Source organism: Nerophis ophidion, linkage group LG27 (genome assembly GCF_033978795.1).
Source record: "Nerophis ophidion isolate RoL-2023_Sa linkage group LG27, RoL_Noph_v1.0, whole genome shotgun sequence".
NCBI lineage: Eukaryota > Metazoa > Chordata > Actinopteri > Syngnathiformes > Syngnathidae > Nerophis > Nerophis ophidion.
This window is the reverse complement of record NC_084637.1, coordinates 11288039-11303179: the sequence shown is the minus strand read 5'-3', so window position 1 is coordinate 11303179 and position 15141 is coordinate 11288039. Positions and strand designations below refer to the sequence as shown.

Genomic DNA, 15141 nt, shown 5'->3' with positions numbered 1-15141 from the left:
CTTTTCTTTGTGTGATTTTACATTTAGGCTTTTACTCTTTTTTTGGTAGTATTTTACTCTTTACTAAAACTGCAGCACTCAAGTAATCTTTATTTTTTTGCTGAAAGTTCAATACCGTAACATTTGTTGTTTCTTGTATATTTTTTATTTTTAGCTTAGTTTTTTTATTTAAGTTGTTTGTTCACTTTGTTTGCCCTTTTCTGCTTTAATGCTGTAAATATCCCCGTTGTGGGATAAATAAAGGATCATATTGTCTTATTTATCGTCGCAAAAAAGTTGTAGTGTTCCCCTCGATTATTACATGCTAAATTTCTGTGATTTTGGAAAAATATTTTGATTTAATGGAATATTGGAGGAATTTCTCTTTAAGCCGTCCACACGGTTTTCACACGCACATTTGAATATTTCTTCCTCCCACCTCCAAAGACATGCACCCGGGGATAGGTTGATTGGCAACACTAAATAGGCCCTAGTGTGTGAATATCTCTGTGTTGGCCCTGCGATGAGATGGCGACTTGTCCAGGGTGTACCCGCCTTCCGCCTGAATTCAGCTGAAATAGGCTCCAGCACCCCCTGCAACCCTGAAAGGGACAAGCGGTAGGAAATGGATGGATGAAAAATACTTCATAGGCTCTAAAACCGACAACATTTTAACATAAAACTTCAATGAGCACTCCACTCTCAATGTAGTCAATGGTACTCTAAAATCCACGATGAACTGAGGTCGCAGTAAGTAAACCACAAAGTGGCGAGGGAACTCTGTATTGAGTCTGCAACCATCGAACAATGTTTTCGCTTTTTATATAATCCACGAGCATGTGTCCCAGTTATGACTAAACACGGGGATAATGTTACAATGTTACAATCTGCAGTCCTCCCCGAGATTTCTCATAGTCATTCACATTGACATCCCAGTGGGTTGTGAGTTTAAGGGCTCTGAACCGAGGATGTCTTTGTGGCTTGTGCAGCCCTTTGAGACACTTGTGATTTAGCGCTATATAAATAAACATTGATTGATTTTGATCTGTGGATTTGGGTGGTTCTTTTGACACCATATTTCAAGGTTGTCCAAAGAATCTTTTCTTGTTGTCCTTTAACACATTCTTCAAATACAACTCCCAAACAACAACACACATTGTACTAATAATATTAACTGCAAAAACCTGTGGTAATTTTGATTGGGCCTGCTACCTGTTGTGAATCTCTGGTAGGCTTGCCAGTGCCACCTTTCAGAATTTTTAGGGTTTGGCTCCCCAAAATCCTGAAATGCATAGAAATAAATAAATGATAAATGGGTTGTACTTGTATAGCACTTTTCTACCTTCAAGGTACTCAAAGCTCTTTGACACTACTTCCACATTTACCCATTCACACACACATTCACACACTGATGGAGGGAGCTGCCATGCAAGGCGCCAACCAGCACCCATCAGGAGCAAGGGTGAAGTGTCTTGCTCGGGACACAACGGACGTGACAAGGTTGGTTCTAGTTGGGATTTGAACCAGTGACCCTCGGGTTGCGCACGGGCACTCTCCCACTGCGCCACGCCGTCCCCTCGTGTATCTTGTATTTGAAAAAACTAGATGCTTTGATTTAATTGACATTATTTCACTCGTCATATTGGCCTCTGGGCCCTGGCCCTAGGATCACTTGGTGGTCAGTAAGGAAAGGGAAGTCAAAAAAGCATTTAGTCATACTTAAAGTTTAAAGTGCTTTATAAGCAATGAACATTGCTAAAGTGCTGTAAATTAAACAAATATTTGCAGTTTGACAACCAAAAAAATTAAATGAAATACTTGAACTTGTGTATACATGTTTAGATAAATTATTACATCCATGTATCGTAACCAGCCTGAACTTGAGCATAAAGGCCTGGTCTACTGTATTCCATACATATAAAGTGCTGTAAATTAAACAAAGCCTGTCTGGGGACACCTTTACTGAAAGAGGACAATATTAAATGAAATTTTAGTATATAAAGTGCTATAAATGTAACGATTGGGGACACTTTTACTATAAGGGGAAACAAATGAAACACTTGTGTGTATACATGTTAAAAGCTGAATAGTCTGAACTAGGCTGAATTTGAGCATATATTTTATTACCGGTCGGGAACCTTTTTGGCTGAGAGAGCCATGAAAGCCTAATATTTTAAAGTGTATTACCATAAGAGCCATATCATAGTTTTTAACACTGAATACAAATAAATATATGCGTTTTTAAGTCAGACCTACATTTTAAAAGTATTAATCAACCAATCAATCAATGTTTACTTATATAGCCCTAAATCACTAGTGTCTCAAAGGGCTGCACAAACCATAAGTCTTATTTTTTTATATAATTTTCATTCTGAAGCTAACCAATAATAAATAAAATACTTCTTTGGCAACACTAAATTGGCCCTGGTGTGTGAATGTTGTCTGTCTATCCGTGTTGGCCCTGCGATGAGGTGGCAACTTGTCCAGGATGTACCCCCCTTCCGCCCAAATGCAGCTGAGATAGGCTCCAGCAACCCCCGCAACACCAAAAGGGACACGCTGTAGAAATGGATGGATGGACTTCTTACCATTGATGTGACTTCTTGAACAGGTGCGGTTGAAAACGGATGGATGGATTAAAATGCATAAGAATGTTTTATATGTTGAACGTTATTTTTAACACTGATTACCAGCGTAATTATTCACTACTAATCGTGTTAAGCAATGTCAGCTAAGATGTATCTGAGAGCCAGATGCAGTCATCAAAAGAGCCACATCTGGCTCTAAAGCCATAGGTTTCCTACCCCTGCTGTATTACATGCATATAAAGTGCTGTAACAAAGCCTGTCTGGGGACACTTTAAGACAGGGGTGTCCAAACTTTTTCCACAGAGGGCCGCACACGGAAAAATGTAAGCATGCGGGGGCTATTTTGATATTTTTCATTTTCAAACTATAACAAAATATATGGATTATTTTTTTAACAATTAGGGCTCCTGGAGAGCATAGAGCAGGGGTCACCAACGCGGTGCCCGCGGGCACCAGGTAGCCCGTAAGGACCAGATGAGTAGCCCACTGGCCTGTTCTAAAAATAGCTCAAATAGCAGCACTTACCAGTGAGCTGCCTCTATTTTTTAAATTGTATTTGTTTACTAGCAAACTGGTCTCGCTTTGCTCGACATTTTTAATTCCAAGAGAGACAAAACTCAAATAGAATTTGAAAATCCAAGAAAATCTTTTAAAGACTTGGTCTTCACTTGTTTAAATACATTCATTCATTTTTTTACTTTGCTTCTTATAACTTTCAGAAAGACAATTTTAGAGAAAAAATACAACATTAGAAATGATTTTACGATTTTTAAAGACATATACCTTTTTACCTTTTAAATTCCTTCCTCTTCTTTCCTGACAATTTAAATCAATGTTCAAGTATATATATATATATATATATATATATACATATATACATATATATATATATGTATATATATATATATATATATATATGTTTTATTGTAAAGAATAATAAATATGTTTTAATTAAATTCTTCATTTTAGCTTCTGTTTTTTCGACAAAGAATATTTGTGAAATATTTCTTCAAACTTATTATGATTAAAATTCAAAAAAAATATTCGGCCAAATCTAGAAAATCTGTAGAATCAAATTTAAATCTTATTTCAAAGTCTTTTGAATTTCTTTTAAAAATTTTGTTCTGGAAAATCTAGAAGAAATAATGATTTGTCTTTGTTAGAAATATAGCTTGGTCCAATTTGTTATATATTCTAACAAAGTGCAGATTGGATTTTAATCTATTTAAACGTGTCATCAAAATTCTAAAATTAATCTTAATCAGGAAAAATTACTAATGATGTTCCATAAATTCTTTTTTTAATTTTTTCAAAACGATTCGAATGAGCTAGTTTTCGTCTTCATTTTTTTTGGTTGAATTTTGAATTTTAAAGCGTCGAAATTGAAGATAAACTATGTTTCAAAATTTAGTTTTCATTTTTTTCGTGTTTTCTGCTCTTTTAAATCGTCCAATTAAGTATTTTTTTCATCATTTATTCTCTACAAAAAACCTTCCGTAAAAGGAAAAAAAAATGTACGACAGAATGACAGACAGAAATACCCATATTTATATATATATATAGATTTATTTATTAAAGGTAAATTGAGCAAATTGGCTATTTCTGGCAATTTATTTAAGTGTGTATCAAACTGGTAGCCCTTCGCATTAATCAGTACCCAAGAAGTAATAAAAATAAATAAATAAATAGTTGGTGAAATAAGTTATATTCCATACGATGAGTTAAAGTAAGGTTATTTTGAGAATGAAAGAATGGATGGATGAATAAATTCAGAATGTTTATCGTGATTCTTGTTCTTTGTACTTTGTAAACACTTTAAGTCTGAAGAGTTTCTTGAAGTGGATCATATTACTACATTGTTTGATTGCTTTGCTTAATCCATTCCATAATTTAATTCCATATACTGATGGTCTTAAGTGTTGTACGTGCGTACAAATGTTTTAAATTACATTTTTCTCTAAGATTATATTTCTCCTCTTTTGTTGAGAAGAATTGTTGTATATTCTTGGGTAGCAGGTTATAGTTTGCTTTGTGCATAATTTTAGCTGTTTGCAAATTCACTATGTCATGGAATTTCAGTATCTTTGATTCAATAAATAAAGGGTTTGTATGTTCTCTATATCCAACATTATGTATTATTCTAACTGATCTTTTTTGTAACACTGTTAGTGAATGAAGTGTACGTTTGTAATTATTTCCCCATATTTCTACACAGTAACTCAGATATGGTAACACTAGTGAGCAGTAGACAATATAAAGTGATTTTTGGTCTAGAACATAATAAGCTTTATTCATTATTGACGTTTTTCTTGCTACTTTATGTTGTATATTTTTATATGAGGTTTCCAGTTCAATTTATCATCAATCATTATACCTTGAAATTTGGTTTCATTTACTCTTTCAATTTCTAATTCGTCTATTTGTATTTGTGTTTGACTTTCTCTTCTACTATTACCAATTAGCATTTTTTAAATTTTACTGAGATTCAATGATAGTCTGTTTTTGTCAAACCATCTTTTTAATTAGTTCATTTCTTCTGTTATTATTTGTATTATCTTCTGTGTGTTCTCTCCTGAACAAAACGCTGTTGTATCATCCGCAAATAATTCCAACTTTAAATCTCTTGTAACTTTACAAATGTCATTTATATAGAGATTGAACAATTTAGGTCCTAGTATTGATCCCTGAGGTACACCACAGGATATATTTAGCGTTGTAGAAGTGTGTTCGTCTAGCTTTACGTATTGTTTCCTTTTCCTTAGATAACTTCTTATCCAGTTTAAGACTAAACCTCTGATGCCATATCGTTCTAGTTTTTTGAATAAAATATTGTGATTAATTGTGTCAAATGCGTGAATGTGAGTGTGAATGTTGTCTGTCTATCTGTGTTGGCCCTGGGATGAGGTGGCGACTTGTCCAGGGTGTACGCCGCCTTCCGCCCGATTGTATCTGAGGTAGGCACTAGTGCCCCCCGTGACCTCAAAAGGAATAAGCGGCAGAAAAATGGATGGATGGATGGATGTGTCAAATGCTTTGGTTAGATCCATAAACACTACTGCCACACATTTTTTTTTACTATCTATTGCATTGGTATTTTCTTCTATAATTTCAATTAAAGCCATTGAAGTTGAAAAATTAGCTCTGTATCCATATTGGTACTCTTTGAGTGTTTTATTTTTATTCATGAAACTCTGTAAAGAAAATAAAGACAAAAGGAAAAAAAACTCGGGCATCTGGTCAGGATGCCACCCGAATGCCTCCCGAGGGAGGTGTTTAGGGCATGTCCAACCGGTAGGAGGCCACGGGGAAGACCCAGGACACGTTGGGAAGACTATGTCTCCCGGCTGGCCTGGGAACGCCTCGGGATCCCCCGGGAAGAGCTAGACAAAGTGGCTGGGGAGAGGGAAGTCTGGGCTTCCCTGCTTGGGCTGCTACCCCCACGACCCGACCTCGGATAAGCGGAGGAAGATGGATGGATGGATGGATGTGTGGCGGGCCACACTTTGGACACCCCTGCTTTAAGAGAACTATAGTAAAATGAAACACGTTTTTTTGTGTGAAATCATAGGAAAAGATGAAGAAAAAAAAAGACAAAAAGTGCATATTTTTGGAGGTGTTTTCTCATTTAAAGTTGAGGACGCGGTGGAGTATCTGCTGTAGACATTTTTTTTAAAAACGCGCGGTGCACCCTGGGGCGGTCAGCAGCGTAACTAGGCAACGATCATGACAGACAGCGCAGAGGGGCGGGGCTTCGTGCTGCGTTCAGGCAGACGGAGTCGGAGAGGATTTGACCCGGAGGAGAGCGAACCAGATGTATTATTTACAGCCACGCCGCTCAGCTTTTATTTTGTTCATTATGGTTGAATTCAGTCTTCACGTGTGTTTGTGAAAGTCGGACGCATGAGACAAAGAGGAAAATACGGAAGAAACCGCGCCCCGTATTGGTTCAACATTTCAGTCCGGGTCCATTCCCTATTTTACGGGGCAGGTGGCAATTAACCCTAACTAACTTCTGGTATGGTCAGTTGCTTTAAACTATTTCTGAAGTGGAAATGCTTAGCAATGTGAAGACATTGTGATAACATGGTAAATGTCTTGCTTCAAACGTTTCAATGTGATACAAAATGATTGACTGTTATAGCTAACAGCCACCAATTTTAATTTTGGGGGACTCAACAAAATGTCGACGCTAATAGCTGGCTAGCCCACAGGTGTGACAATGTTCGAATTTGTTTTTGACATACAGCATTTGCATTGTTGTAATGAGCAGGCCCTTAACATACTTTTGTCACATTCTACACAAAAAATAAAATGTAGGCATTTTCCCCATGTAATGCAGTATACCGTATTTCCTTGAATTGCCGCCGGGGCGCTAATTAATTTAAAACATCTTCTGACTCCTGCGCTTACCAAAGGCATGCGGTAAAAGTAAGCACGCGCTAATTATTTTAAAACTTCTTCTCACTTTGGCACTTACCAAAGGTATGCAGTAAAAATTTGAGTGTGATGTAAGCTTGGACCTTGAATCCTACTGAATACCTCTTAATCTTCTTCCCTTCATCCATCCATCCATTTTCTACCGCTTATTCCCTTGTGGGGTCGCGGAGAGCGCTGGCGCCTATCTCAGCTACAATCGGGCGGAAGGTGGGATACACCCTGGACAAGTGTATCCCACCTCATCGCAGGGCCTCATCGCAGGGCCAACACAGATAAACAACATTCACACTCACATTCACACACTAGGGCCGATTTTTAGTGTTGCCAATCAACCTATCCCCAGGTGCATGTTTTTGGAAGTGGGAGGAAGCCGGAGTACCCGGAGGGAACCCACGCATTCACGGGGAGAACATGCAAACTCCACACGCGATTTCAAATTACCGGTATTGAAATCAGCCTCCTCCATTTTGAAAATGATGACAGGGGAAGTGTTACTCTTGACGTCACGAGTTTGACCCGGCGGTAATACTAAGCATGCGCTAATTATTTTGGGAAGCGAGTTTGACCCGGCAGTAATTCAAAGCAGGTGCATACTATATGCCCTGCGGTAATTCAAGGAATTACGGTATATATATTCTTAGCTTGTCTATGTTGAGTTGATATTAGCCTGTTAAAATTAAGCCACGTTGGAAAATATTTGGACACCTTTTCCTACAAACCCCGTTTCCATATGAGTTGGGAAATTGTGTTAGATGTAAATATAAAGTGAATACAGTGATTTGCAAATCATTTTCAACACATTCAGTTGAATGCACTACAAATACATGATATTTGATGTTCAAACTCATAAACTTTATTTTTTTTTTTTGCAAATAATAATTAACTTACAATTTCATGGGTGCAACATGTGCCAAAGTAGTTGGGATGACCTCAGGCCCAGCGAAGCCAATGGCGTTCCTTGATGTTGTTGATAAATGGGTTTTGCTTTGCATAGCAGTTTTAACTTGCACTTACAGATGTAGCAACCAACTGTAGTTACTGACAGTGGTTTTATGAAGTGTTCCTGAGCCCATGTGGTGATATCCTTTACACACTGATGTCTGCTTTTGATGCAGTACCGCCTGAGGGATCAACGGTCCGTAATTTCATCGCTTATGTGCAGTGATTTCTCCAGGTTTCTCTGAACCTTTTGATGATTTTACGGACCGTAAATGGTAAAATCCCTTAATTCCTTGCTATAGTTCGTTGAGAAATGTTGTTCTAAAACTGTTCGACAATTTGCTTACAAATTGGTGACCCTCTCCTCATCCTTGTTCGTGAATTACTTAGCATTTCATGGAAGCTGCTTTTATACCCAATCATGGCACCTACCTGTTCCCAATTAGCCTGCACACCTGTGGGATGTTCCAAATAAGTGTTTGATGAGCATTCCTCAACTTTATCAGTATTTATTGCCACCTTTCCCAACTTCTTTGTCACGTGTTGCTGACATCAAATTCTAAAGTTAATGATTATTTGCAAAAACATTTAATTTGAACATCAAATATGTTGTCTTTGTAGCATATTCAACTGAATATGGGTTGAATATGATTTGCAAATAATTGTATTCCGTTTATATTTACATCTAACACAATTTCCCAACTAATAAGGAAACAGGGTTTTTATATAGCTGGCCTGTGCAATTATTTTGACTCGGGTGCCACGTTTAGAGAAAAAAATGTGTCTGGGGGCCGGTATATCTACTTTTAGGAACACTAAAAACACGGTGAGACAGGGGTTAGTGCATGTGCCTCACAATACGAATGTCCTGAGTTGTCCTGGGTTCAATCCTGGGCTCAGGATCTTTCCGTGTGGAGTTTGCATGTTCTCCCCGTGACTGCGTGGGTTCCGTCCGGGAACTGCGGCTTGTTTCCACCGCCAAAAACATGCACCTGGGGATAGGTTGATTGGCAACGCTAAATTGGCCCTAGTGTGTGAATGTTGTCTGTCTATCTGTGTTGGCCCTGTGATGAGGTGACGACTTGTCCACCCGAACGCAACTGAGATAGGCATCAGCGACCCCGAACAGGACAAGCGGTAGAAAATGGATGGATGGATGGAGGAACACTAATACAAAACCTCACAATAATGTCTGATTGAACGCTAAAATCGTTATGGTAAACCGCCTTAAAAACGTAATGGAATTTTAAAAAATTCTTTGAACGATAAAACACTGAATATTGACAAAATATGAATGTCACACCCCCTTTCCATCGACATATTTAACAATCAAGTGAAATGCAACAAACAGTGAAATACGAACGCGAGGGGTACACAATAACCCACCTACAATCTAATATATCTGATAGATCACTAAACTTTTGAACTTTGTTGTGAAAATCTCCTTCCGCGTTTGTGGGAACACTTCCCGTCCACGCTGCTTGGTGCCTCGTCTGAGCTACAGTGACATAGATTACCATAGTAACAAATTCGATTACCATAGTAACTAATTCGATTACCATAGTAACTGGTATATCAGCCATAAGTTCAAGACTTACGGTCATTAGAAAACATGACTGCACATCATAATGGCAGCTACACTTTCCATCTTAAAGATCTAAAAAAAATATTTGGTAATGTCCGGCGGGCCAGATTGAAAAGCTTAACGGGCCGCATGTGGCCTCCGGGCCTTAATTTGCCCAGGTCTGCTATAGACACTACCGGAAATAATGCCATCCATACATTTCCTACCGCTTATTCCCTAAGGCAGGGGTGTCAAATTCAAATACAGAGTGGGCCAAAATTTAAAACCGAACAAAGCCGCGGGCCGAGGTTGAACAAATTAACCTTTTAATAAGGACTCAAACAAGTTTTGCATTGAATATTGAACAAGCAAGGCTTATACAACTTTAAAGTGACATGCAAAATCGAGTTTCAAATAATAATAATTAAAAAATATCAATGGCATATCAAATAAAATGTTAATAAAAATTGAATGCCTCTTTTCGGCGGTGGGGTTGAGGTGGACGGGGTTTGGTGAAAGCTGGGGGTGTATATTCTAGCGTTCCGGAAGAGTTAGTGCTGCAAGGCGTTCTGAGTATTTGTTCTGTTGTGTTTATGTTGTGTTGCGGTGCGGATGTTCTCTAGAAATGTGTCATTCTTATTTGGTGTGGGTTCACAGTGTGGCACATATTTGTAACAGTGTTAAAGTTATTTATACGGCCACCCTCACTGTGACCTGTATGGCTGTTGACCAAGTATGCCTTGCATTCACTTGTGTGTGTGTATAAGCCACATATATTATGTGACTGGGCCGGCACGCTGTTTGTATAGAGGAAAAGCGGACGTGGAGACAGGTTGTAGAGAACGCCAAAGGCAGTGCCTTTAAAGCCCACCCCAAATATTGTTGTCCGGGATGAAATTCGGGAGGGGCACTGAACTTCGGGAGTCTCCCGGGAAAATCGAGAGGGTTGGCAAGTAAGAGTGTTAGCAGTGAATGCGGTGTTACAGCGGCGGGCCAGCTCTAATGTTAATTTTGATATTGCCTCAAGGGCCAAGTGAAATTACGCGGCGGGCCAAATTTGGCCCGCGGGCCAGAGTTTGACACCCATGCCCTAAGGGGTTGCGGGGGGCGCTGGAGCCCATCTCAGCTACAATCAGGTGGAAGGTGGTGTACACCCTGGACAAGTTGACCTGAAATAATGAATTGGCCAATATGTATGCAGGTTGTCACCAAAAATGAATGAATTTTTGTCTGGTCTAAATATGGTTTTATTGTGTGTATACTCATAATTCCATCCATTTTCTACCGCTTGTCCCGTTCTGGGTCGCGGGGGCTGCTGGAGGCTATCTCAGCTGCATTCGGGCGGAAGGCGGGGTACACCCTGGACAAGTCGACCTGAAATAATGAATTGGCAAATATGTAGCCAGGTTCTCACCAAAAATGTATGGATTTTTTTGTGGTCTAAATATGGTTTTATTGTGTGTATACTCTAAAATCTAATGTAATTTCTTGAGTGCTGCTATAGAAACACCAAATAAATTTTTAAATGTATAGTTTAAAGGTGGTTAAAGAGTACAAAACACAGTCAGACTTTGTTTCAAATTCCGCAGCTTTTTGCCATTTGTCAACAAGGAAGTGCTGTCAGGTGTGGCATGTTTTAGTTCCTCATTTCTGTCCTGTTGCGACCAGGGAAAGACCGCAAACTGAGAACTTGGCAATAAAGGTAAAGCAAATGATTTATAACGTTAAGTTTGTATAAAATGTGCATTGTTGAACATGTTTTATGCTTTCTTTTGTAGATCCCCAGGAAAATCAGTGCCAGAGAACTGCTGATGAGTCACCAGCTCAGTCAGGTATTCAAGGCAAACTGATCGTGTGGTATTTGCTTTTTACTTCATGAATGTGCAGTGACAACTCCAACATGTTTAACCCCTCAGAAGAGGAAGCATGAGGACTCATTCAATACTGAGTACTGGGGGACTTTCACCCCTGACATGAGTCCTAATGTGTCCACGCCTTGTCTCCAGTCGCCTCCGGCTCCCAAGTCTCCGATGACTTTGTTTCACTGGCAAATCCAACAGGAAGCACAAAGGTTTGAAGGTGTCTCCCCTGAGGTGCTGACAAGCCAGGACATTGACGGCGACACGTGTGTATTGTACCCTCACATCTTACCATGCCTTCTTTGGCTCACGTTCTTGTTTTTTACCAGATGTCTTCACGTAGCTGTGGCTCAAGGCAGAAGGGCTCTGGCCCACGTTCTGGCTGCCCAGATGGCAGGCTGCAATGCTTTAGAGATGAAGGAGCACAAAGGGCAGGTAAAGATTTTGACACATTGCAGAATACATTTTGCTTACACATATTTTTTACAACACTCGTTTCAAGTGACCGGAAGTGCACATTCAGCTTTGCGATGCGCCTCCACAAGCCCGGTTAGTGTGACTATAAGTGGACTACATTTGTATTTTTTATTCGAGAATCGTATTAATTGGAACATCAGCTTCTAGCAGATTGCAGTTGCACTTTAATGCTTAATTTGAAAAATAAACACAATGGCTAAGTAGTTCAGATTGCCAGGGCGTTGTTGTTATGACTTTGTCATATTATTTGCACAATTTGCTATGGTGCATGTACTTTTTAAAAAAGGCTAAAGAAATATTATACATATTTTTCTTGTTACATTGTATAGTTTTGCTTTATTTTTCAGTTGGTTATGCTTATTTTAATACTAAAATGTAAGACTGGCTTTACTTTATACACCCCGTTTTTGTTTACGTATATTTTTCCTTCAATAAATTTTGGAATTTAGTTTGGCAGATAGGTCAGTCCCTGAAAAGCGTCCAACTCAAGGTTGGTCATTGATTGTTTTTACAAAGAAGTTACTGTAAATATAAGCACACAAATGAAAATACATTAATATACAAATGAAATGCACAAATACTGTATGATGTTGGGATCATTATAAATCAACAATACAGTTTGATACTGAGGTGTCTATAAATTAACACATTGTTTTGCATATATTCAACGTTTATATTCATCTTGGAGAAAGTGAACCACCAGGTTTAAGTGAATAAGGGGTATTTTGTTGTGAGCATACAATAAAACACTGCCCTTAACTTTGACAGCACATGTTGACTAGATTAGTCCTGGCAAGATAAAAGGCAGTTAATTGGACCTTGGTATGCAAAGTGATAGCTCTATCCGTGAGAATAGACTACATGTTTAACTTAATACCAACATTCAAGTTTTGACCTACATCTGTTATTTTCAGACACTTACACACAAATATCTCCTTACATGGTCTGGTTTTTACTCTCCTGAATGAGCGCACAACCACGAGACATGAGTGGGGAATAAAAAAAACTGTTGGTTTGGTTTCTCCAAGTTGGGAGAGACACATCTTTAGACTAGACTTCCTCCAGGTACTGCAGACCTCTAAAATGACAAGACCAGAAATATACATCCGTACAAATTGAAAAAAATTAAATCCAATCATACAGTATTGGCTCATGCTCCTAGCTTAATGCTAACTAAAAACTAGCAATGGAAACATCCAAATTTCGAAAAACCTTCCAATGTCAATATTTGGTGGAACAGGTTCACATTCATAACACATGAAAGGTGAAACGTTACATTCCAGTATCACAAAATATGAAATATTACAATTTTTCTGGAAAAAATTATGGGTTGTACTTGTATAGCGCTTTTCTACCTTCAAGGTACTCAAAGCGCTTTGACACTACTTCCACATTTACCCATTCACACACACATTCACACACTGATGGAGGGAGCTGCCATGCAAGGCGCCAACCAGCACCCATCAGGAGCAAGGGTGAAGTGTCTTGCTCAGGACACAACGGACGGGACGAGGTTGGTACTAGGTGGGATTTGAACCAGGGACCCTCGGGTTGCGCACGGCCACTACGCCACGCCGTCCCTTAAATTAAAATTAGTACTTTAATTTATGAAAAACACTGCCAGTTTCCGTCTTGATATATATTTTTTTAATTACAAAAAGTAGTTCCATAAGAAACTTAGAAATATGATCCTAAAAATACTTGTTTTTCTTCTGTTTTTTTGCTTTACATAAATGATAAATCCCTCAATGAAAACCACCAGGCCACAACAAAGAGATTGAGAATATTATGATCATTACAGCAATACAAAAGCAACAAACCCCATATGAAGGCTTACTGCAATAGTAGTACTGTACACACGATTACTGAAAATGACACTTTAAACTGGAAAAAGAGCACCAACCCACTTGTGCCTAAAGGAAAGTAATCAAGAGGAACAGATTCCTGACATTTTTTCCTCCTAAAATACTATTAATTAATGTCAGAGATGTGCGATATAACATATTTGTTACATTGTGTGCTGAAATTGACGTATTTTCCTTATTTGAAAATTACTTTTTTGTACCGTTTTGAGAGATCATACATATTGAAATATATTGAGTGGCTTGTTAACCCCAAAGGGAATAAGCGGTTGTAAATGGATGGATGGCTTGTTAGCATTTCTGCTATTGTGACGAATACATTTGGATTCTGTAGCAATTTTAAAGCTAAAAGTCAGTCAGTATATACAGTAATAACTTTGTTTGTATGAATTAATTACAAATAAGTAGTAGAACAGTTGAATTATAATAATTGACACATTGTTAAAGCGTTATAATTGTTCAATTGTTTTAAAATGACCTTTTTAGTGGCAGAAAATAGGCTTTTGTAAATTAACCATCTAGGTTAAATACCAATTTTAGGTAAGCCGCATCCTGGGATTGTCCAATAACAACCATGTTTCCAACACATCACTTAAAGGCTTAGGGCCTAAATTACTATGATCCAAATACCACATGCTAGACACTGTGCAGAAAATAAAATGTTATGTACTATTAGTGGGCGTGTTGCGTGTGATCTTCTAACACTGCGTGTGCAATTAAATAGTGGTGCAGACCGTCTTATTTAAACGAGGATTTTGCACTTGTGTGTGTGTTGTTTGCTGCAGTACACATCTATAATCTGTAACACTTTTCTGAATTGCAATCTAGACACAGAAACATGTGCACACTGACTCGTATCTCTTTGTGCGAAGCTGTGGATCGTATCACCAGCACTTTAGTGCGTCTGAAATAAGAAAATGCAAGATGCCAAAAAAATGCTTAATAAAACATGCCTTCATGTAGAATATATATTATAGTAATATAAGTCCTAAATAAAAAATAAAAAAAGCGCTAACAGACACCAAAACACATCAATTGAATTAATTTTAAACAGCCCCTTAAATCATCCTAGGGTCATAAAACTATAAAAGGATATTGCTTAATTTTTTCGACCATCCAAAAATGTTGACACACACAGGTTGAATGAAAGAATCTCGTCTGTCCATCCTGCAGCCGTGTGTGGAACTGTCAGTTTGCACATCCTTCTGACACGTACTAAATAAAACACAAAATAGTGTTCGCAAAAGGGTGATGAGTATTGGTAGATCACATTGCGCGGGCTAAATAATTATATTTGCATTTTTTCCTCCCACTATTGTGGCCGTTTTGATGATCATCATATATTTTGCATATTAATGAAGACAGTGATGCAAAATGGATGACCTGCCTTATTCTGCTCACTTCAGACGCAATCCACTTTGCACACGTTTAGTAGA

The 15141-nt window shown here is 38.3% G+C and overlaps 1 protein-coding gene across 4 annotated transcripts in view; it reads left to right on the top strand.

The window, feature by feature from the left end:
- Nucleotides 1–6315: 6315 nt before the first annotated feature.
- nfkbiz (nuclear factor of kappa light polypeptide gene enhancer in B-cells inhibitor, zeta) overlaps nt 6316–15141 on the top strand; it is a 39487-nt gene continuing 30661 nt past the window's right edge. For 2 of the 4 annotated variants that reach the window (XR_009804659.1, XM_061889910.1), the window contains exons 1-5: nt 6316–6582; nt 11097–11209; nt 11286–11339; nt 11424–11632; nt 11696–11801. Coding sequence is in view for 1 of the 4 variants with exons in the window: in XM_061889910.1 (XP_061745894.1) it covers nt 11319–11339; nt 11424–11632; nt 11696–11801 (336 nt within the window). In the remaining 3 variants the exon portion in view is untranslated. Of the gene's footprint in view, nt 6588–11096; nt 11210–11285; nt 11340–11423; nt 11633–11695; nt 11802–15141 lie in introns of all 4 variants that reach the window. The other 2 variants (XR_009804661.1, XR_009804660.1) reach the window with 2 other exon arrangements.